General features: G+C 36.7%; 1 protein-coding gene and 1 pseudogene across 4 annotated transcripts in view; both read left to right on the top strand.

Moving 5' to 3' along the window:
• Positions 1-23029, top strand: part of LOC149196394 (uncharacterized) — a 491550-nt gene extending 468521 nt beyond the window's left edge. For all 4 annotated transcript variants that reach the window (XM_089405541.1, XM_089405540.1, XM_089405539.1 and 1 more), the window contains 2 exons: positions 21796-21911; positions 22022-23029. In XM_089405541.1, the coding sequence (XP_089261667.1) occupies positions 21796-21911; positions 22022-22122 (217 nt within the window). In that variant the 3' untranslated portion in view covers positions 22123-23029. The remainder of the gene's footprint in view (positions 1-21795; positions 21912-22021) is intronic.
• Positions 20661-20773, top strand: LOC149196395 (U6 spliceosomal RNA; annotated as a pseudogene).
• Positions 23030-23607: the final 578 nt, after the last annotated feature.

Genomic DNA, 23607 nt, shown 5'->3' with positions numbered 1-23607 from the left:
GTTCTAAACTTTATATGATAAACTTCATATAAAATTAATAAAATAAAAAAGAAATAAACATAAAACAAACTTTATAATAAATATAAAATTTAAACTTTATATTAAAAATTTAATTTAAAAACTTATATAAAAGGACACATAAATCAAACCTTGCTATATAATCAAAAATACATATATGAACAATATAATAAAACAGATTGAGAAAGCGTGAATGATTAGTACAAATATCTGATGGTCTCGAATGCATGCAAGGCGTGTCGGGAGGAGGGAAGGCGGTGGTTGCAGGTAGGAGGGCGGTCACCGCCACGCCCGTAGTTGAAAACCAGAGAACTGAACCGAGAACGGGGGGGAGAGAACACAGCGAGAAACCAGAGGAGGAATTCAGCAGTGAGGGAGATTTTGCCATTGGAAGAGCTATAATCAGTCTGAGGTTCTGGGCACGGGGGACAGTAAGCCTCTGTGGAAAGCTTACTGGATTGTGCAACCAGGCTTTGCTCAGTCTAGGCTGGGTGGAATTGGTTTCCCGGTAATTGGCATCAGAAGCAACCACAACACCATCAACATCACCAGAGCAACACCAGAGCAAGCAGCAGTTCAGGTAGGTGTCCAAATTCTTTTACTGTATTCCGGTTCAGTTTTGTCCTTACTGTATTTAGTTCTGGTTATTTCTGAATTTCAGTTTATGGTCGTTATAGACAGAGCTTTCAGAAGATCTCAATAGATGCCTGCAGGAGATCAGTCATCAAATGTTCCTTTAGTCCAGTAGCAACAGGGACCGCAGGTAAAACAAGCAGGGGAACAGTCACAGGATTCGAATATAGTGACCAACACCTGCATCTCCTCAGGAGCAGGAGATCCAGGAAGTTATCAACGGATAGAGTTGTAGGTACAGGTAGAGGAATAGATTGAACCTCCCACCACCAGTTGTAGGACTAGTAGGGAAGTGCATTAGACCTTGAAGGACGCAGAAGAGTTTGTCGGAGCTCCTAGAACAAACAAGAAGCAGTGTAGGCAACTTGACAGATACCAAGCCTTCGTGGCTCAGGTTGCAGAATCCTCCAGTTTTCAGGAAGCTGCGCAATATCAAGTGTGGGTGGATGCCATGGTAGACAAGTACAGTTCTATCGTGACAAATGATGTGTGGGAGGTGGTGCCTAAACCAGAGGATAGATCAGTTGTGGGTTCCAGGTGGATCTACAAGATCAAATACGCTGCAGATGGCAGTGTAGAGAAGTATAAGGCTAGATTCGTGGCAAAAGGGTATGCACAAAAAGAAGGAATAGACTATGAGGAGACCTTTGCCCTAGTTGCCAGATATACCTCTATCAGATCCGTCATATCCCTAGCAATGTAGATGGAATGGGAAATTCACCAGATGAATGTCAAGACAACTTTCTTGAATGGGATGATAGAAGAAGATGTGTACATAGAGCAGCCTGAAGGTTTCAAGACTCATGAGAAGAGCACTCATGTATGCAGATTGAAGAAAGCCTATATGGGCTCAAGAAAGCACCCAGGGCGTGGTACGGTTGAATTGACAGTTACTTGCAGCAGTTGGGATTCATCAAGAGTGATGCAGATCCCAATCTCTACTATCTGATGGTGGAGAATGAGCCTCTCATTCTAGTTTTATATGTAGATGATATGTTTTTGACGGGATCATCAAGGCTCATAGAGGATTGCAAAAGGAACCTTGCAGTAGAATTCGACATGAAGGATATGGGGTTGATGCACTATTTTTTGGGGTTGGAAGTATGGCAGAAGAATGGGGAAATCTTCCTTGGGCAAGGGAGATATGCTACAGAAATTCTGAAGAGATTCAGAATGCAGGATTGCAGACCCATGGCAACACCCATGATTACCAATTGGAAAAAGATAGATGCTTCAGGGGACAGGGAAGTCAATCCCACCTTGTACAGATAGCTAATTGGGCCACTCATGTATCTGGTCAACACCAAGCCAAACATTTGTTTTGATGTCAATACCCTTAGTCAGTGTTGGGTGTGACTTTTTACCTATTTTTTGCACCTTCTTTCCCCAGTTTTGATCCTCTTATCCTCCAGACCCATGAAACTTTACATGATTAATCACCCTTTTTCTTTCTTTTACAACCTATTCCACTGTCATGTTATTTTGCCATATTTTGTTGAATAATACGATACTTTATTCCTTTTTGTGGCTAACTGGGGTGAGCATTGGAGGAGTGTTTTGGAAGTTCTTTTCCTTTTCAGGTGTTGCTCGCAGGAACAAGGCTATGAAGTAAACAGGTAACGCTGTTCAATTTCAGAGCAGGGTAGAGTAGTTCGTTGTTACACGCTGTTACGGGTTGTTGTTACACATTGAATGTTGTTACAGGTTGTTGTTACACTACGCATTGATATAGAGGACTGCTGTTACGCCAAGGGTGTTGTCACCAGTGATTGTCGTTACATCCCGAACCGCAATTCACTTGCGAGATGTTGTTGCACTGGAGCTGACAAGTTGTGGGTACTATTCCACATAACAACTGTCAGGCATTAGGAATTTTTTATTTTAGAAGCAACAGACCCAAGTGGTTGCAATCCTAACTGATATATTTGAGAGTTTTTGTATTTAGAAATAGGTTGTAACTACATTTATTTTTTATCAGCATGAGAATAGTGAGATTCTTATGATTGGTCTATTCCTAATTTTGGGCATGTAATAATTATAAAAGAAACTCGATTTCCTATGTACAAGGACGACATATAGAAAAGCATTGTTACTCTGCTTCTGTAACTCTGAATTATTTTTAATATTAAATCACTACGGTGATGTTGTTACTGCTCTTCATCTGATTCGTTAATTAATCTCGTGTTATTCATGCACCCCTGCTAGGGAGGAAGGGCCCTCCTCTTTAGCAGGGATTGCAGTGGTAGAGGTAGTGTACATTCTTGTTTCGTTTATTGTCATACGGTTTTTTGCTGTTGTTGTACAAATTGTGAATTATATCCGCTTCTGTTCCAGATTATATTGTGTTGTTACACCGGTTTAATTAAATAGAATGATAGTGACCAGCTGGTGTAGTCATTAGTTATTGTGTGGCGCGCCCTTACTCTAGTAGTTGCGAAGTGTGATTTCAATTCTATGGAGTGTTTTTATTTCTACATGAATGATTTGATTTTTGCAATTTGATTTAGCGACATCTTTTACTGTTCTTTCTATTTTTCCTTCTTGGTTGTAGTGTATTGGCACAAACAGTGCGAACTCCATTGAAACAACAAGATCTACCTTGGGTTGACAATTAAATGTTGCAGTCTCGGTCAATTAGGATTGATTAAAAAAGCACTACAGTCAGTTCATGGTGGAACCGAAAAGGGTACGTTGTTCAGCAGCTAGGCACATTCTCAGATATGTGCATGGAACAGTTGGACTCGGGTTGAAATATACTTGAGGAGATGACGTCAAGTTGAGTGGATTCACAGATGCAGATTGGGTTGGTTGTTCAGTGGACAAGATAAGTACCTCTGGGCACTACTTTAGCATTGGATCAAGGATTGTCCCTTGGTGCAACAGGAAGCAGAAGTCAGTAGCATTGAGCTCAGCAAAAGCAGAATATATGGCTTAGGAAATTGCTAGTGAGTTTGTTCAAGAAGAAAATGGGAGCGACCAGTGTTTACAGTGATAATTGGAGTTGCATAAAACTTTCTGAGAATCCAGTATTTCATGATAGGTTGAAGCACATTGATATCAGATGTCATTTTATCAAGGATTGTGTTGAACGTGGGTTAGCCCAGCTGCAGTATGTCCCCACAAGAGATCAAGTGGCAAAGATACTCACGAAATCTCTAGGGAGAGCTAAGTTCATCCAATTCACAGAACAGATGGGTATGGTGGAGAACCCGTTTCAGTAGCAGATGGATTCTCAGTTGCAGCAACAACAAATGAGAGGGAGTTGCAGTGCAAAGGCAGTAGTTGACAACAATTTAGCAGGGTCAGCAACAACATATATGCAACTCATATCAGAGTTGCGCAGTAGTGATGGGTAGAGCAGCCAGACATCAATAGCATGACAGGAGTTAAAGTAGAGACAGGTTGTTGCTTCAATCAGTTGCAGCACTAGAACACATTCCTCGCTAAGAGGGAGTGTTGATTTTTGTAGCATTAGATGTGTTCTAGCCACGAAATTTTGTGGAGAGACTAGGATACATGTATTCTCCAAAACCGAGAAATTGTTTCTGGAAATTCCACCTAGAGACGACTTAATTAAAATAATTATCTTTTTTTAAATGATTCCCTAAATCTAAATTTCGGAAATTTGGTTAATTAAAGGGTATTAATTAATTCATGGTGAGAATCTTCTAAAAGAAGACATGAATTGACTTTGAGTTACTCTTATCCATTGATTATGTTTTAATCTTGGCCGTTGGTGCTCCAACAGAAGATTATAAGAAGAAGTCGATGGGTAGATGGAGAATACACCAGGGCAGATACTCAGTTGCTCAAGCAGATCGATTTTCTCAGTGGCTAAAATTTGTTAAGAGAAAATCAAGTCAGAGAGTGAGTTGCAAGTGGGAGAGAGAGGGCATCAACATAGTTTGAGACTGCAGGACAAATCTGGAGGAGGCAACGCAGAGGAGGGACATAGGTCAGCGCAGCGGAAGGGTTGACGTAGGGCCCACGCAGTCATTGCGTAGAGAGTGATGCAGAAGGGCCAGCAAAAGAGGCAGGAGGTCCTCTTTGGGGTTAGAAAATTGCGATGGAGTGTGAGAAATTCACCAGTAAATTTCTCTTGGTGACTCTTCCTCTATTTTGTCTTGTACAAAAAATTATTGCTGAAGATTAATAAAAGAAACCCTCATCTGTTGCACCGGTTTTCCTACATTGGGTTTTTCCAGGGACAATTGTCCAAAAACAACAGTGTCACTATGGTATATGTGCTAGTATTTTCCTTTTATTTATTTTCCGCAGAATTTTGTTTGTGAAGACTGAGTGTATGTTTTGATATTTGTCGTAGAAAACTGCAAAAAAATTGTTTAAGTAATGTAACAAATAGAAGAAATACTATCAGTGGCCACAGTAGGATTCAAGAACACTGAATTTTCACACTTCTTCTTGATGTGAGTGATGAATGCAGCGGGCTCTCCTTCTTCATGCTTTTGAATCCTTTCTCTTCATATCATCCTTGATTCTTCTTGAGTGAGCTTTCCAACGATTTCATCGAATGATGGGAGGACATTGTTGTTGCTTATAGTAGTAATAAAGGTTTCCCAAATAGGAGGGAGACCTCTTAGAGTCACAATTACCAATTCCCTGTCAGGGATAGATTCCCCAACTCTTTGCAATTGATCTCTAAGACGAGATATCCTCATTATGTAGGATTGCACGGACTCTCCTTTGTTCATCTTTGTGTCTTTGAGTTGATCTTTCAAGGAGATGATTTCATTCAAATTGTTGACTTCATACATGCCAGCTACCTTATCATACATGTCCTTAGACCTTCTCAAGTTTCCAACATATGCAAGTAAATTATCTTGTAAACCATCAACTATTATTTGCTTTGCTTTTAACTCACCTTTCTTGTGCTTGTTCTTAACAGCAACGGAAGCATTCTCTAGAGGCTCAGGTACTTTTCCTTGAATGTAGTCCAAAACATCATTGTTATCAGCTATGATCTCCAACTTGACTTTCTATGCGGCAAAATTGGATGAGTCACCCAACTTCTCATTTTCTTTGAAGAAGGAAGTCATCTTGACTTGTTTAGATCTGCTCTTTCAACTTTCCAAATATTATTGCTTCAATGCTTGTCTCCTTTTGGGCTTGTCCCTCACCTTGTCTCTGATACCATGTTAAATTTTCAGATTGTTCTATGTTGTATCAATTATTTTAGCCCAAATCAATACTTGAACTAGCGTTTTTTCCAATTACAATTAGTCTTTCCATTCATCAACAACGATTGAATATAGAGCAATAAATGCAATGACAAAGGGGGCAATCAACACATCAACAAGAGACAGCAGGATTGGTCAAAGACCTGAGAAAAACCCCACAAGGGGGAAACCCTTTGAAATTCTTCTTCTATTAGATTGTCATAAAATGTTCAACAAAGAGTATAATGAGCCCAATAACATTCATAAATAAGTTTCCAACATCAGAATATATTATAGACAACTTTTCTTGTCCGCGATCAACTTCAGTCAACGATCAATTTAAGTCAAACTTTCTAGTCGCATGCACGAGGAGTTGTGCAAGCGACTGGAGGCTTCTAGTTGCACCCTTGATGCTTGCAAGCCAACAACTGTGGTCGAATTTGCCCTGTGACATGCTTGCGACTATAATCCAAAACCCGAAAGCCTATGTTGCACTGGTTTTGGGGACGGAGGAATGACGAGAATGGGGGGACAAATCCCCGGAATGTCTAGAGCGCACCCCTAAATTTTCAGGGGACGGGGCTTGGGGAAGACAATATATATATATATATATATATATATATATATATATCAATATTAACATTTGTAGTTGTTTCAAGCTAGTATTATGCACAACCATTACACTCACCATAAAAATCCTAAACAATTTGAAAAGGGGTTGAGTGACATTCCATTACTGGCCACTAGACATGAGCTTTAGCTTTAGGAAACTTAAGTGTAACTACTTTAAATTTGTAATAAGGTCCATGAACAATCTATCAAACAGAGATGTCTTTATATTAGTTGTTTTTCCTCATATTTCTTGTTAATGATGACTATGTTAAACACAAAAGACATTCCCTTTTCAATAGGTTTTGCAAACTTTTATAGCTGTGTTCAAAACCACAATAAAATAATTTGGTTTTCTAATGATATTAAATTCATATTTCAGATTTAGAAGGGGATTGAATGGGAATTTATTTAAACATTTAATACTCAACCCAATTCACAAATATCTTATTGTTTTCACAATGCTTGGGGTTGGGATGATGGAAGCAGTGAACTTGAATGAGTCCTTGAAACCCACATATAATTTGTAAACGTTGAGATGATCCTAAAAAAAACAAGAAAAATAACCACAAGGATCGTCCTTTAAAAACGTTGTATTTTCTGTTTTCTTGACATGAAGGGTGCTTTTTGTAATTTTACCATTGAAATTCCAATATCTAAATCACTAGAAATCCAAAATGAAACCCATACAAACCCATGTTTTGGGCTGCAACTTGTACAAAAAATTTAGATTCAATGCATTCCAAAAAAATGAATAGGAAAGATGATCATATTGTTCAATCATCAGTGTCCATAATTGTCAAAATTGAAGCTTTGTGCTTGGATTATCCCTAAAACCTTCCCAAAACATCCCTGAAATTTGCCAAAAACGTCCCTGAAATCTGTTCAGAACGTCTTTGGGACGTCTAGCAAGTCCCCATTGGAGTCACCAACAGTTTTGGGATGTCTCGTAAGGGTCCAAAAGTCCCCGGAACATGGGGATGCAGGGTACGTGAGTAGTTTGTGAGGGACAAGTCCTCGTGCAACATAGCCTAAAACAGATGTGTGCCTCAGACCCTGTAATTTGAAACTTTTGTGAACTTTTGTTGTCGTCCCTGCTTCAGAGTTGTGCGGGCCAATCAATGAAGAAGAGAAAAAGTGTAACAACCTATTTATAAAAATAATATTAAATAAATTATATTAATCAAATCAATAAAATAATAAAAATATAAATGATAAAGTATTTTAATGTAAGTCTAACCTTTATATTAAAATAAAATCAGAAAAAGGAATTGTAATTAAAAATAAATATATTTTTAAAAGAAATACACATGACACGACATGGGAAGGGTGTCGTGAGGAAATGAACCGGTGAGTGCTGGAGGAAGGAAGGCCACCGCCAAGAATCAGTTTATAAACCAGAAGGAAGAATTTAAAAAGGAAGAAAAACGGAAGAAGGGAAGGAGGAGGAGAATCATAAACTGAAATTATCCACAGGAAGGAAAAGCACGGATTGTTCTAAGGTTCTGGGCACGGGGGAATAGCCTGCTTCAACTGAGAAGCTTACTGGATTGAGTAGCGAGGTTCTGCTCAGTCTAGCTAGGTGGTTTCGGTCTTTTGGTAAACAGGAGCAAACTAAAGGGGTTCTGAAACATTCTCATCTGCAACAAGCATTCGCAGCATACCAAGTAAGTACTTTTCATTAATTGAAGCAATTAGCTACATGAAGTTTATGCATAAATTAGAACAGAAATTTTTAAAGTTCCATACTCTGTTTAAAATAGATAGACAACTCAAAATAGATAAACAGTTTAGTAAATATTTTATAGAATCAGAAATGGTCCTTTACATCAATGGAGACCTTACCTCTGGTATCAGAGCCAGGTTAGAACCTAAGTCACAGGACACGTCCTCCAAGGTCCCATGTCCCGTATTTTACATGTTGAACACGAAAACGGCCCTAAAACATGTCGAAAACGTTTTTCATCGTGTCCTGTAAAATGTAAAACGTATTCGTCGATTTTCGTCGCATCCTACATCTGGAAAACACATATTCTGTTGATAGAAAACATTGCTTGCATAAGCTGCAATTCCTTTTGAAAGAAATAAATAATTTTTGAGTGGGGTAGCTTAATGATCAAGTCTAGGCCCTAGTATAGATATGCTATTCATGGTAATGTTAAATTCTTAAAGTAAAAGTGACATTCTCCTTAATCTTCATTTTCATCCTTTTACTTAAATTTTTAACATTACCATGAAATGACTCAGGATGTTTGAGAGTGGTTCCGGCCTCATTGGATTTCATATGGAGAAAGTAGAATTTTAGATTTCATTCAAAATGCAGTAGACTTATCAGTTTTTCAAGATTTCAGGATTGGGAGATTGTAATGTTTCCAGGTGACACCACCTGCCCGGGCTACCCCTGCCACCAGTAGAGGACGTGGTCTACCTCCTATAGCTCCTACTTCTAGTTCTTCAGCTTCTAGAACATAGCAAACTCCACTACCAACTCCACCAGCACCAGCATCTACATCTAGAGGGAAAGGGAAAGCTGTGGCATTTTCTCGCAAGAGGGGCAGATGAAATCAATAGGATTAGACTTTAGTTATTTTCTTCATTTTATTGTATATGACATTATGACATGATGAGATACATTATTATATTTTTTGTTGATATTTTGAGGCTAAGTTGGGACTCAGGTGTCAGAACTTACTATTCAAGACATGATTCAATGTTATGTGTGATTTTAGCACTAGAAATGATATTAAACATCTTATATATTAGTTCTTTTATCATATTTATGTGTCAATGTATTTATTTTATGTTGTAGATGGTTTAGATATTAAAAAAATTGAAAAAAAAAACGAAGAAAATGAATATTTTTGTACCAAACGATTTTTCCCCTATTATTTCTGATTATTTCCCGATAATTACGATTTTTTCTGATTTTTTCTGATTTTTTCCTTGCACCGATATTATCTCGATAACGATTAATGCAACATTGTTATAAACACTGAACAGTGATACATTTTGATTTTGATGACTTAATGGAAAATCTGCATTTTATGGTTTTAATATCTAAGTTCTAAATTTATAGTTAGTAGTAAGTACTTAGTAGTTTCTTATGTGCTTGTAAGTTGTACATGAACAATGAACATTGAATATTCAAGAATCAAGACCAAGCATATCACATTCTAATTTCTAAATAGTAAATTTTGATTCTATTTATTTTTTTAAAGTGAACTATGAACTTTGAGAAGTAATTATATTTTAATTTGATTAAATAGGTTGCAACCTGCAATTTAATATGGATAAAAAACTATATTTCGTTGTATATATATATATATATATATATATATTATTAAATACATATAAAATGTGTCCCCCATGTCCTGTTTCCAAGTCGTTGCATTTCGTATTGAATACCCATATTTACGTGTCCTCCGTGTCTCGTGTCTTCGTTCCATGTGACTTAGGTTAGAACCCTGTGAGACCTTACAGGCCCATTAAATATCGTTTTCAAACTTGTTAAACTTTTGCAAACCAGCCTTTCTGGTTGTTTTCGTTTCTAACTTGAAATGTTTTCGTTTCTAACTTGAAAATGCCAAAAATAAGCCAGCTTTTCCATATGAAAAGCTGACATGATGGCTTCTTGAGAAACTAAGCCTGCACTTATTATTGTACAAGTGAATCCTATTATTTCAATGGCCCTGTATGCCTTCCAAAGCTCAGTCTACTTAATATTTTAGCTTTGGAGCACCCAGCCAATCTCATTGTTAAATAAAAACCCTGCTTCCTATGAAGTACGCTGGATTTCAAGACTATGATCATCAAACAACAATTGCCACAAACATATGGCCCAGTTAGGTAATTGGTATATCCCTATTATATGATGACAGTGCATATTGAAATCATTCTCAGCCCAGCCAATGAGCCAAATGCATAAATAACTTTATCCATGTTAAATAAGGTCCAGGTTATGTTTCTATAAAAAAAAAACACTCAGTGACCTTATCTGGTCCAAATGTGTATAACACACCTCTGTCATTCTCACCCCAGCCTACAATATCTTTATCTGGATCAGCCCAAAGAAGGTCACATAAAAGACCTTGATCTGGAACATCTGTAGGCCTTGCAATTTTTTTGATTTCATCCAAATTGTCCAACTCAGGAGAAAGGCCCTATGCATACGAAGGATCTTTTCATCAATAAGTGCAGCAACAGGCAAACAGTTGAAACAATCTGTAAAAGTCTTCCATAGATGAACATTGAACCAACGCTTGCATTCATCATAGAACCCATATACTCTGTTGATTGAAGCACATTCATGGTTTTCCCTTAATATCTTTGTCCTATCTCTTGCATTCCTCGGCACTCATACTTCAATCTTTCTCCTTTGCACTGTATGACAGAGTCTCGGTCTTCACCGATCTCTTTCTTCGGTCCACAAAAGTCTCCAAGTCTCGGTTTCTTCCAACACTGTTCCGCAACTTGTTATAGCTCTCAGTCGAATTACCACTGTCCTAGAACAGTCTTCGGTCCTTTGCAGAGATGAGATAGTCTTCAATCCTTCGTTAATATTGCAGAGAGGGTTATTATGTATCACTCGGGGTGTTGACAGAAGGGTATCACTCTTGCTTGACAGCTAAATTCAAAACTTTTGGACACGAACACATGCTCACAGTCAACATATTGTTGACACCAAACCAGTTAGGATACCTGGATAGTTTAGGTGAAGACAAGATATCTTAACCAAACATATAATGAAGATATGCTACTTAATAATGGCGAGTTCAATAGGTGTTGTATGTATTCTAAATGAAGTGGGTCAGGGGTCACCTTCGTTTATCGCCCGCTGGTATGGTACTAGTATCAAAATTTGATTCCTAGGTTTCATTGCCACCGTGTCATGGGACCTTATAAAGAGATCCGAATCTTTGACCGGACGCAAATGTGAAAATTAAATAGTTAAGTAATTCATAGGTAATTAGTTGTATAAAGCGGAACTATGAAAGATGTCACTTTTCCCTAATTTCTGCCCAGTTTGCTCGAGCCTTCCTTGACACATAAGCTCAAGTTCGATTGATCGAGGTTTACTTGACACGCTCAAGTTCAGTCGGTTGATTTTATTGAAGCCCAGGGACGTTTTTATTATATATAAAAAATAAAATTATTGGGCTATGACCAAACTCTAATTCTATTTCAACATCAAACAACTAAGTTACAAGCCAACAAATCAATATATTAAGCTGAGGATAAGCCCACGAGAGGAACTGCACGCGCTATAAATAAAGCCTCTGAATATAAAAAGCCAAATTGATTATATATATAATGCCAATTTAATTACAACCGGCTTGATTGATTCATCTCTTGGTTAGAATAACCTTTGAGGGACGTAGGATATGCAATTCTGCATTTGTATTAAAAAAAATGAAACATCAAAATCTAACTTAATTGCGGAATTAATGCGTATGTATGTTTGCATGTTATTTATTATCTGAACCTTTTCGAAATTGATTGAGCATATAATGGCCCCTTGATCGGCTCGGCTCCTTCCTTCGCTTTATACGGGACTTTGACAGTCATTGGCTTATAAAATGGGCTTTTGGTTATCGATTTAAGGGCTTGTATTATGAGTTAACTGGCCTCGAGATTGGGCCTTTGGAGCCTAACAAATTTTATTGGTAAAACTAAACTCATGATTTTTCTAACGTATGCTTTTCTGTCTTCCCAAAAGAAAGGGCATATATATTTAAATTTGAAACCGCCATGGAGTCCCTCAACCTCTATTTCGATTAAGTTAACAAAATGAAAATAGGTATAATAGCATTGAACCATGTCATCATCGTACGAGTTTAGACGCTTCATTATGTGAAACATCGCTTCCTGAATTTTCATATGAAACATAGATCTAATCCTTTTCGTGTATGATATAGAGTGGAGTTTGACATTTTATATATATATATAATTACTATGTGATCCATCGTTTAAATACACCACTAGGTAGGCTGTATTCCTAGTAATTGTGTCGTCGACGTCAGAAAATTGACTGTTCAAAATATGAGTGAATGGAAGTTTTTTTTTTAAATGTATAATTGACGTCGAACTTGACGGTTTGGAGCACGTATTTGCTACAACTTGTATTTGACGCACGAATTTAAAAAAGAAATAAATAAATAAAATAATAATAAATATATATATATATATATATTTCACTAGAGCTGCATTCCTGAGAATACAGCTACATGTAATATCTAAATTCACATGCAAGAGGACCCTAGACCACCTACTTACAAATATTTAAAAAAAATAATAATAATAATAATAATAATATAGATTAAAATTAGTCCACTAATAATTAAATGATTCTATTACACGGTTAGGCTTTGAGGATTTATGAAAACTCATGCATTAGAAAAGTATTATTACGCATTAAGATAGGATTCCCTGCATTAGGACAAGGAGGTCGCGAGACCACCCTCCTTGACCTCGGTACCAGTAAGATCTGCCTAGCAGATAAAAATAGCAAAAAAAACTATACCCGTTTATAAATGTGAAATTGCAAAAAAAATTATATGTCAAATCCGAATGTATACCTCAAATTTTTATAAAATTTTATTATGTATACAGGAAACATTACAATGGTAAGGACATATGAGCGACGACGACGTGATCAGGCAGCATCACCATCATTAATGCCACCACCGTCATCATCATCATCTCCATCGCCACCACCATCATCATCATCTCCATTGAGACCATCACCAACACCAACGGCTCCAGCACCGGAGTTGACCGTGATAATGAACTCATTGGAAACCTTATTGGAAACATTAAAAGGGTCAACCATGGCTAAGGCCAAAGAAGAACTTCAACCCTTAGCAACCAATCCAGCTAAACCAAAGAATTTTGAGTATAAAATATCAAAGGAAGATATTTCTAGGGAGCTTCAGAAAATTAAACTCCCGGAATTTTTAGGAGGTCGAGATGGAGAACGTGCTGAGGCATGGTTAGAAGGAACGAACAGATGTTTTAAATTAAGAGAATATTCTTCTTCTGCAAAAACAAAAATTGTTGTATTTCAATTGAAGGAAAGCGCCTTGATTTGGTGGGGAAATCTAGAAAAACAACTACACGTCACAACAGATAATGTTCCTTGGGAATTGTTTGAGAAAAGATTCCGCGCAAAGTATTTACCTCCATATTTTCAACAACAACAAGCCAAGGCCTTTCATACATTAGTTCAAGGTAATAAAACAGTGGAGGAGTATGAAATAAGGTTTATGGAACTTGTGAAATACATTCACAACTTAGATTCTGATGAACGTCAGGCTGAACGCTTCATATTTGGGTTAAGTCCTCGCATCAGGGCCTTGGTGAGCATGTGGAAACCATCATCAGTAGATGAGGCGGTAGAATGTGGCCGTTATGCAGAAGAACATTTAGGAATCAAAAAGGATATAGGGCCAGCAGAACATTTACAATCAGGATTTCCAGGAAAGACTCTCCGAAATTTCTTTAGGGGAGGTAGCTCAAGGCCATCTTATAGTAATAGATTTATCCCAAGAAATGTAGGAACAAGAGCGCCCATGGCAATTAATACTATAGTTGTTGAATCATCAAACACAAGTCCATGGAAATCTCGTGGAACTGCTAACAGAGGAAGCAACATGAGAGGACGAAGCTCCTTAGCTAGAAATTCACGTCCTAATTCAAGAGGACCAACACAGGTTAACTATTGGGGATGTGGAGGACTGCATTTCAACGTGATTGTCCAGAAGCTTCGTCAAGTATATTGCATAGGACTGGAAAGGAACCAATATCAAATAATCAAGGTAATCATAGAATTCATGTAGTAGTCAACAATCACCAAGCAGCACATCAATCCACTGTAGTGGAATCTTTAGGTATTATTAATGGTATAAAACTCAAAATCTTATTTGATATTGGTGCCACAGATAGTTTCATTTCAGCATATGTATTAAACAAATGTGGGTTGGCAGCGCGCAGACAAAATGATTTCAGATAGGTAGAAATGGCCTCGGGAGAACTCCAATCCATAGACTTAAGTGTGGAGCAATGCAAAATTGACTTAGGGGTCTGTACGACTAAACTAAAAGTTTATGTCACAGCCTTAGGAACTTATGATCTTGTCATAGGTATGGATTGGCTAGAAACTCATCAAGCTTGGGTAGACTGTTATGGGAAAAGAATTCTAGGTATAAATGATGAAGGAGAAGCGATCCAAATTCAAGGAATCAAGAGAAATGTATCTTTACGCTACATATCAGCAATGAAAATGAAGCGTTGCTTAAGAAAAGGTTGTCAGGCATATGTAATTCAAGAAGTAAGTAAAGAAAAAAGGGCATATGTAATTCAAGAAGTAAGTAAAGAAAAAAGACCATCCTTAGAACAATATCCGATGTTAGCCGAATTTCTGGATGTATTTCCAAAGGAACTACTAGGGTTACCCCCTGTAAGAGAGCTAGATCTCACTATTGAATTGAAACCTGGTACTCAACCAATCTCTAAAACACCTTATAGAATGACAACTCTAGAACTTCAAAAATTGCAAATTCAATTAAAGGAACTATTGGATATAGAACATATTCGACCCAGTAAATCACCTTGGGGTGCTCTTGTAATTTTTGTCAAGAAGAAAGATGGATCCTTAAGATTATGCATAGATTATCGAGACTTGAATCGAGCTACAGTAAAGAATCGATATCCTATGCCTCGAATCGATGATCTTTTCGATCAAATGAAAGGAGCTGTTGTCTTTTCAAAAATTGATCTTTGATTAGGCTATCATTAGCTAAGGATTTCTGAAAGCAATATTTCTAAGACTGCATTCCAGACACATTTCGGACATTATGAATTTATTGTGGTACCATTTGGATTAATAAATGTATCAGCAGTATTCATGAATCTTATGAACAGTGTTTTCCCCAAATATATTGATCAATTTGTACAAGTCTTTTTAGATGATATTCTCATCTATTCCAAGAATAAGAAAGAGCATGAAGATCATTTACGAATAGTATTGTCCTGCCTTAGAAAACATCAGTTGTATGGAAAATTATCCAAGTGTTCATTCTTTCAAAAAAAGATTCATTATTTAGGGCATATCATATCAGGTGAAGGGATTTCAGTAGACCCTGAGAAGGTAAAAGCAATCATGGAATGGCCAATACCGAAAAACGCACATGAAATACGAAGCTTTATGGGTTTGACCAGTTACTACCGAAGATTTGTGGAGGGATTCTCCAAAATTGCAAAGCCAATTACAACCCTTTAGCGTAAAGGTGTTAAGTATGAATGGACTGAGGAATGTAATAAAGCATTCTCTGAATTCAAAAGACCACTGACCAGTGCACCAATCTTAAGAGTCCCTGATATGGACAAAGATTTTACGGTATTTACTGATGCATCCAAACAAGAGCTAGGTGCAATATTGATACAGGATAGAGGAGTAATAGCATATGCCTCCAGAAAGTTAAAACCTCATGAAGAATTCTATGCTACTCACGATTTAGAGTTAGCTGCTGTAGTACTAGCTCTAAAGATTTGAAGGCACTATCTAGTAGGCCGAAATTTTATGCTTAAAAGCGATCATCAAAGTCTACAATATTTATTCACCCAAAGAGATTTAAATGCTAGACAAAGACGATGGAGTGAATTCCTAAGTGAATATGACTTTGGAATATCATATATTAAGAGAAAAGAAAATGTAGTAGCAGATGCTTTAAGCAGAAGACCACGGATATTCTCTCTCATACCTATCAAAGTAGACTTAAGGCAACGAGTACTAGAATATCTCATAAAAGATAGTTGGTATTTAAAGGTGAGATCTAGTCTTGAAGGTAAAAGCCAAAATTATCTAAGTTTGAAGGATATGAACTAGAAGATGATGGAATCTTATGATTTCATGGAAAGATCTATATTCCTGATAATAAGGATCTTCGAGACTCTATCCTTAAGGAAGCCCACAGAGCAGTGTATTGTGCACATCCTGGAGTAAGGAAAATGTATGCGGATACCAAGAAACTCTTCTTCTGGTCGGGCATAAAACGTGATATCATTCAATTTGTTGCAAAATGTTTGGAATGTCAACAAGTAAAAGCAGATCATTGTCATCTAGCGGGTCTCTTACAACCTCACGACATTCCTATGACCAATTGGGAGATCATTTCTATGGATTTCATCACTGGACTACCTCTTACTTCTCAAAAACACAATGCCATTCTGGTAATAGTGGATAAATTAACGAAAAGCACACATTTCATTCCCGTAAGAGATACTTACGAAGTCACTGACGTAGCTTGAGTATTCATAAATGAAATTATCAGATTTCATGGAGTACCTAAGAAGATTATATTTGATAGAGATTCACGATTCACTTCAAGATTCTGGACTTGCATGCAGTCAGTCTTAGGAACTCAACTAAATTTGAGCACAGCTTATCATCCTGAAACCGATGGGCAAACAGAAAGGGTAAATCAAGTACTTGAAGATATGTTGAGAATGTATGTTACGGATCAGCAATCACACTGGGAAAAGTACTTATCCTTAATCGAATTCGCATACAATAACAGTTACCACAGTTCGATTAAAATGCCTCCATTTGAAGCATTATATGGCAAACCTTGCAGAACATCGTTAAGTTGGGACAGGTTAGAAGATCAAGTGATAATAGGACCAGAATTAATCCAAGAAATGGAAGGGCAGGTAAGACAAATTAGACAGTGGTTAAAAGAAGCACAGGATAGACAAAAGAGTTATGTTGATGCTTACAGAACTGATAGGAAGTATGAAGTAGGGGATCAGGTTTTCATTCGCATCAAACCAAATAAGAGTACTACTCGATTTGGAAAAGGGACAAAGTTGTCACACCGATTTATTGGACCATTTAAATTCATGGAAAGAGTTGGACCTGTCGCCTATCGTCTTGCTCTGCCACCTCACTTCCATAAAATTCATAATGTATTTCATGTATCTGTATTAAGACATTATATAGTTGATCAATCTCATAACCTTCAATGGAAGGAATTGTAGGTTTCGAACGAAGGAATCCTATCAGTCGAACCATTACGTATACTGGAACATAGAGTTCGACAACTCAGAAATCGTCTAGTAGACCAAGTTAAGGTCCAGTGGGACAAGTATAGCCCTCGATCAGTTACTTGGGAAGATACAGAGTACATATGTCAAAAATACCCTGATCTATGTCAATTTTGAAGAACTTTAAACTATGTTTTGTATATATTTACTTTACTGTAAATCAGAGGCTGAAAACCATTTTGAATGATCATGTATAAATGTGACTTTTTATGACAGAATATCTGTTTAAATTCCGCTGGTACATGGATACCAAGACGAAATATGTTATTGATCTTACTAAATTATAGTTGTCATAGTAAAGTTTAAAATATTTACGTGATTTTGCTTCTGATGGGAATTAAGATATTATAATTCTGTTTTATTTATACGTATCAATATGATTGATAAGATAGAAATCAAAGAATAATTACATTTTAATATGAAAGTCAATGACATGAGTAGAATATGGAAAAGTATGTTATATTGTAGTTGACATGTGTGAATTATACATAAGCTATTTGTTTTTGAATATGTTAATGCGCATTTTATAAATGCATGGACAAGTGTTTATGATTGCAGATAATATCCGTTACCAAAATGACCACGTAATGACAGAACCTCAGAACAATTAAGGCTCAAAGAGATTCTATGATAGAGTATTAACCCTAATTCTATTTGAGAGGGGTGGAGGCAGTGTTGCAGGAAGCGCCCCCCCCCCCCCCCCCCGGATCCTAGGCCGGAATCGCGTCCTGTACGGAAGCGTTCCGGAAGCGCCCTAGGAAGCGCGATTCCATTTTTTCCGAAGCGCGATTCCAAAATTTTAATGCACTTCCTGGGATTCGGGTAAGGATTTTAGAGAGCAGTTTCGGTGATATGACTGAGATTACTATCTCGGATCTCATAGAAGATTGCGTTGAATATTGGGTTCAATTTTGTTATGTATCACAATGAATGCGGATTACAATGGAGACAGTTCTGTTATGTATTACAGTGACTCAATGTTATTCCTATCACAGTTTCGATGCTACCTTGATTTCGATGCTATTACAGTGATCACACTTCAGTGCAGTGATGCAGTCACAGAAACTCGAATTATCTCTGAAATAAAATTTGGGTACCACAGTAAGGTAATGGAGATTAAAGGTTTTGTGCTACCACAGTCTTGGTGCCTCAACAATAAGAACAGTCATCAATAGATTTTGGTATAAATACAGTGATACAAATTTGGTATCACAACAGTGAGAAAGTTTTCATCACAATAAGAAGATCTTGGTACCTAACACAGTCTCAATGATAAGGGTTCGGTGAGAAGGTTTCACTGTCAAAATCTTGACGCATAACAATGATATTACAAGGATAAGGACTTTGCATCACATACATAGAAATTCGATCAAGGCACTTCAGAGTTTCGATGATATTATGTAATGCTTAAATCAAAATTTTCCCATTTAATTTTACAATTGAATTGCTAAATTCATGTAATGCTTAAAAATTTGATGTATGTTTGTAATAGCTAGAATATAGATGATTGTTGTACATACTAGTAACTACAATGGAATCATGGATGCCATATCTATCTTGATTTATGCAAAAATATGCATGTTTTCATGTCTTCTACAATTAATTTGGTATTTGGGATGTTTGTTTTGAGTATAAATGCAAAAAAATATAAAAATATATATATATATAGCAGACGCTTCCGCGGACGCTTCGCTTCCTAGATTTTTGGAAAATGACGCTTCCGCGCTCCGCGCTTCCGCTTCGCTCCCGCTTCGTGCAACATTGGGTGGAGGTGTTGCCCACCGTTTATCCTCCGAACCCTGGAGTCATGGGAGGACTGTGCAAGTCATGCTCCCCTAGATGTGTGATGATGACTGTCGGATGCCTACTGGGAATTAGATCAATATCGCTGATGCTGTCATCCTTAGAGTTTATGAATGGCTAGGTCGGTATAACTGACGCCATGGCATACTCCAGTAGAGGACGGATAGGATGGGAGCGGAAGAGATTAGGAAGGATAGGATGATTTTGTAATAGCTGAGAACCTGATGAAATAAAACATGATCATTAAAATCATAAACCTAAATTATTCAAAACACCAAAATTTGTAGTACCCTTACATTAAGTAAGAATTTAACCTCAATACATAATCCAAAATGTACTAATCGTTATCATGAATATTCATATAAGATAAAACTCTAACTTCGGGATGAAGTTTTCTGAAAAGGGGGTGTATTGTAACGACCTATTTATAAAAATAATATTAAATAAATTATATTAACCAAATTAATAAAATAATGAAAATATAAATGATAAAGTATTTTAATGTAAGTCTAACCTTTATATTAAAATAAAATCAGAAAAAGGAATGTTAATTAAAAATCAATATATTTTTAAAAGAAATACACATGACACGACATGGGAAGGGTGTCGTGAGGAAATGAAGCAGTGAGCACTGGAGGAAGGACGGCCACCGCCAAGAATCAGTTTATAAACCAAAAGGAAGAATTTAACAAAGAAAGCAAAACAGAAGAAGGGAAGGGGGAGGAGGATCATAAACTGAAATTATCCACAGGAAGGAAGAGCACGGATTGTTCTGAGGTTCTGGGCACAGGGGAACAGTCTGCTTCAACTGAGAAGCTTACTGGATTGAGTAGCGAGGTTCTGCGCAGTCTGGCTGGGTGGTTTCGGTCTTTTGGTAAAAAGAAGCAAACTGGAGGGGTTCTGAAACATTCTCATCCGCAGCAGACATTCGCAGCAGACCAAGTAAGTACTTTTCATTCATTGAAGCAATTAGCTATATGAAGTTGATGCATAAATTAGAACAGAAATTTTTAAAGTTCCATACTTTGTTTAAATTAGATAGACAACTTAAAATAGATAAACAGTTCAGTAAATATGTTATAGAATCTGAAATGATCCTTTACATCAGTTGAGACCTTACAAGAAGATGCTTGGTGATGTCCAAATGAGCTTGAGGTCACTTGTATTTATAGTCTTCCAAGGGTGTCCAGTTTGCTTGAGGGCCGACCTTGTCCAAATGTGCATATGTGGGATTTTCTTCATAAGTACACTTTCCTTCGTCTAATTTGAGTGATTTTTAGATCGATTTTGGTCTTCTAGAAAAGAAGAATTCAATGCAATCTTCTCTATCAGATGAGTTGTCCAAAGTGGAATTTGACCATAGTTGCATATTTTAACAGCATGGTCCCTGTGCAAGGATGACACACACAAATCAAGAAATGGGCCATTTTTTTTTGGACTCTTGGATGATATGACACATGGTCAGCTTTTTTTGTATGATGAATATATTGCATACACACTTGGTGTGTCTACAAAATGTAATTTTTAATTTCCTTAACAAAAATTATGGTTTTTTCTTCAAAAAGAAAATTCATTTTTGTATTTTTAATATATATAATGTTCTGTGTGTCTTGTTTCTTTGTTCAACATGTCCTGTGTTAGACACATGTATTTTTGTGTCGTGTGCCCTCATGTCATGTGACTTGGCTATACATTGATCCAGACTACTCCGAATTTGAATTCTCTGAGCAAGTCTTGGTGTCTTTTGTTTTTCTATAAATTTGAGTGGTCTTCCTCAAACTGCCCCATACGGGTTTTTGCATGATTCTTGTCATCTGGTGCTCCGTAGAATTCTAGACAATTAGTTTTGTTTGATTCTAAAAAGGAATCCAATCACATATATCTTTAGGTTTATGCGGAATTAAAATTCTTTGATATTCAGAGTTTGAAAAGACTGTTGTCAGTCCTTATCTATAGATTGTGAGCAAATGTTTTACTTGGGTCATAATCTACCAATCCCATGGACCTAGAGTCTAAACCATTTACTTTGCATGCACCTATCAAAATTATTTTACCCTGTAGGTCTCCTTTGTCCTATCTGATTGTGTTCTCAATTTGTAAAAACAATAAAATGTGAACTTTATTGCTTACTTCTAGACATACAAACTATTGTGGCAAATCCAACGTTTATATTGATTTGATGAACATGACCCTGTGGACACGTTATTGATCATTGGCACTTGTTCTTTATATTCTTTATATTGTTCAAAAATTTGTGTTCCTGGTGGTATCTATGTCACATGGTCATGGTGATTCGTCATTGAGAAAAACAGGCTGGGGCTTGAACAGATCATCCAGGATTTGGTATCAACTCCTCAAAAGAACTATTGTAGCACGGATTAGAATGCACTAAAAGTTCACATTCACGAAGGGTTTAGTTTGTTGCCCATTAATAAATATCATTTTTTTGTTACAGTGAAGATACAAGTGGAAGGGTTATCAAGGCTTTGTTGGATAACTTGAAATCATCTGACATTTCCTTGGCAAAAATAGCGGCACAGCAGGCTGTGAAATTCTTCTACCACTGCCCTGGTACTGTTCAATCATTTTTCTTTTGCAGAATTCATTTTCTTTTGAAAGATTTGGTAAAAGCATTCTTTTAAATGTTCTAAATTTTATCTGATATTTTTGCTGCTGTGCAGAGCTACAAGAAACGGTGCTTGTAGAATTGTTTTTGTCAAGGGGCTTTGCGGAGGAAGACTTGCAACAGTTGTTTCGTGATCTTCTGTCAATCATCGGTTGAACTGTAACTAAGAAATCACAAATGAGCAACCCATTAACTTAACTAACCACTTTGCAACCAGTAATTATGTTCCGTCTGCCTGATCACCAGATATCATTCCTCTATAAGTCTCAACCAGATATGGTGCAGTAAGATGGAAAAGTGAGCTTTTGAAACACCATGCTGAACTATCAGTCGAAGTGTTGCGGGGACCTTGAGATACATACTGGTAAATTAACAGAAGTCAAGATTCGCCTAGAGCTCTCCGGGTTTACATGTTTCACCAATCTAATTTGTGCCTATTGTCAAATTGTATCCATTAGTAGAATTTTCACTTATTGTCAATCTGTCATTTGTGCATATGAAAACTGATGATAAGCAAGGAACAATGCGTATCCCACCTTTTCTTGAGTAGAGCTGAATTAAGCGGAGAGAATAGTATGTCACAACAGTTGCAGGCTATTGGACAGTATAGTATTTCATGATGGTTGTGGGCTAATGGAGAGAATAGTATGTCATGATGGTGCTAGCTATTGGCTTTCTGTAGAAATATTGATGTAAAGTTGCTTCTTAGGAAATTGAGGAATTTTAAGCAGGAGTCAGCTTGGCTTGTGAGAGAAATTTAGCATATAGCGTTGTGATGTTGGATCACCCTCTCTTGTTGCACAGACTCATATGGGCTTGCTTTTTTGGCCCTTTTAGGGTAGGATTTTCCTAGTGTCCATGTATTTCGGGTGATGGAATTTTCTTGGCCGCAATGTATGTATTTGTTCCATGAAGTAATGTATGTAACATTTCCAATGGAAATACTATAATGTGTAGAGGTATTTTGGGTTGAGATTTTGTAATGTATTTGTTCCCTGAAGTAATATATGTAACATTTCCAAAGGAAATACTATAAGCGGTATTTTGGGTTGAGATTTTGTAACGTATTTGTTCCATGAAGTAATATATGTAACGTTTCCAAAGGAAAAAATAAAAATAAAAAAAATTATTGTGGTTTGTTTGTTGATAAATATTTTAAGGTATTTTGATAGATAAATAGATAGAAAGAAAACATATGATTTTTGGCTAATGTGTTGAAAACACGGAGGGGGTGAATTAGTATTTTGTTATATTAACAATTAGGGATAAGAGCACAATTTGTTGACAAATATTTTAAGGTATTTTGATAGATAAATAGATAGAAAGAAAACATATCATTCCTTGACTAATGTGTTGAAAACATTGAGAGGGGGTGAATTAGTATTTTGTTATATTAACAATAAGTGATAAGACTACAATTTGTTGACAAATATTTTAATGTATTTTGATAGATAAATAGATTGATAGAAAACATATGATTCATTGACTAATTTGTTCAAAACACTGAGAGGGGGGGTGAATTAGTATTTTGTTATATTAACAATTAGTAATAACATTGCAATTTGTTGACAAATATTTTAGGGTATTTTGATAGATAAATAGATAGAAAGAAAACATATGATCCATTGACTAATGTGTTGA

Source organism: Pinus tabuliformis, chromosome 2_2, assembly GCF_031772625.1.
Source record: "Pinus tabuliformis cultivar Carrire ecotype Pingquan chromosome 2_2, CPIR1, whole genome shotgun sequence".
Lineage (NCBI taxonomy): Eukaryota > Viridiplantae > Streptophyta > Pinopsida > Pinales > Pinaceae > Pinus > Pinus tabuliformis.
The sequence above is the reverse complement of the archived record's forward strand: the minus strand, read 5'-3'. Positions and strand labels throughout refer to the sequence as shown.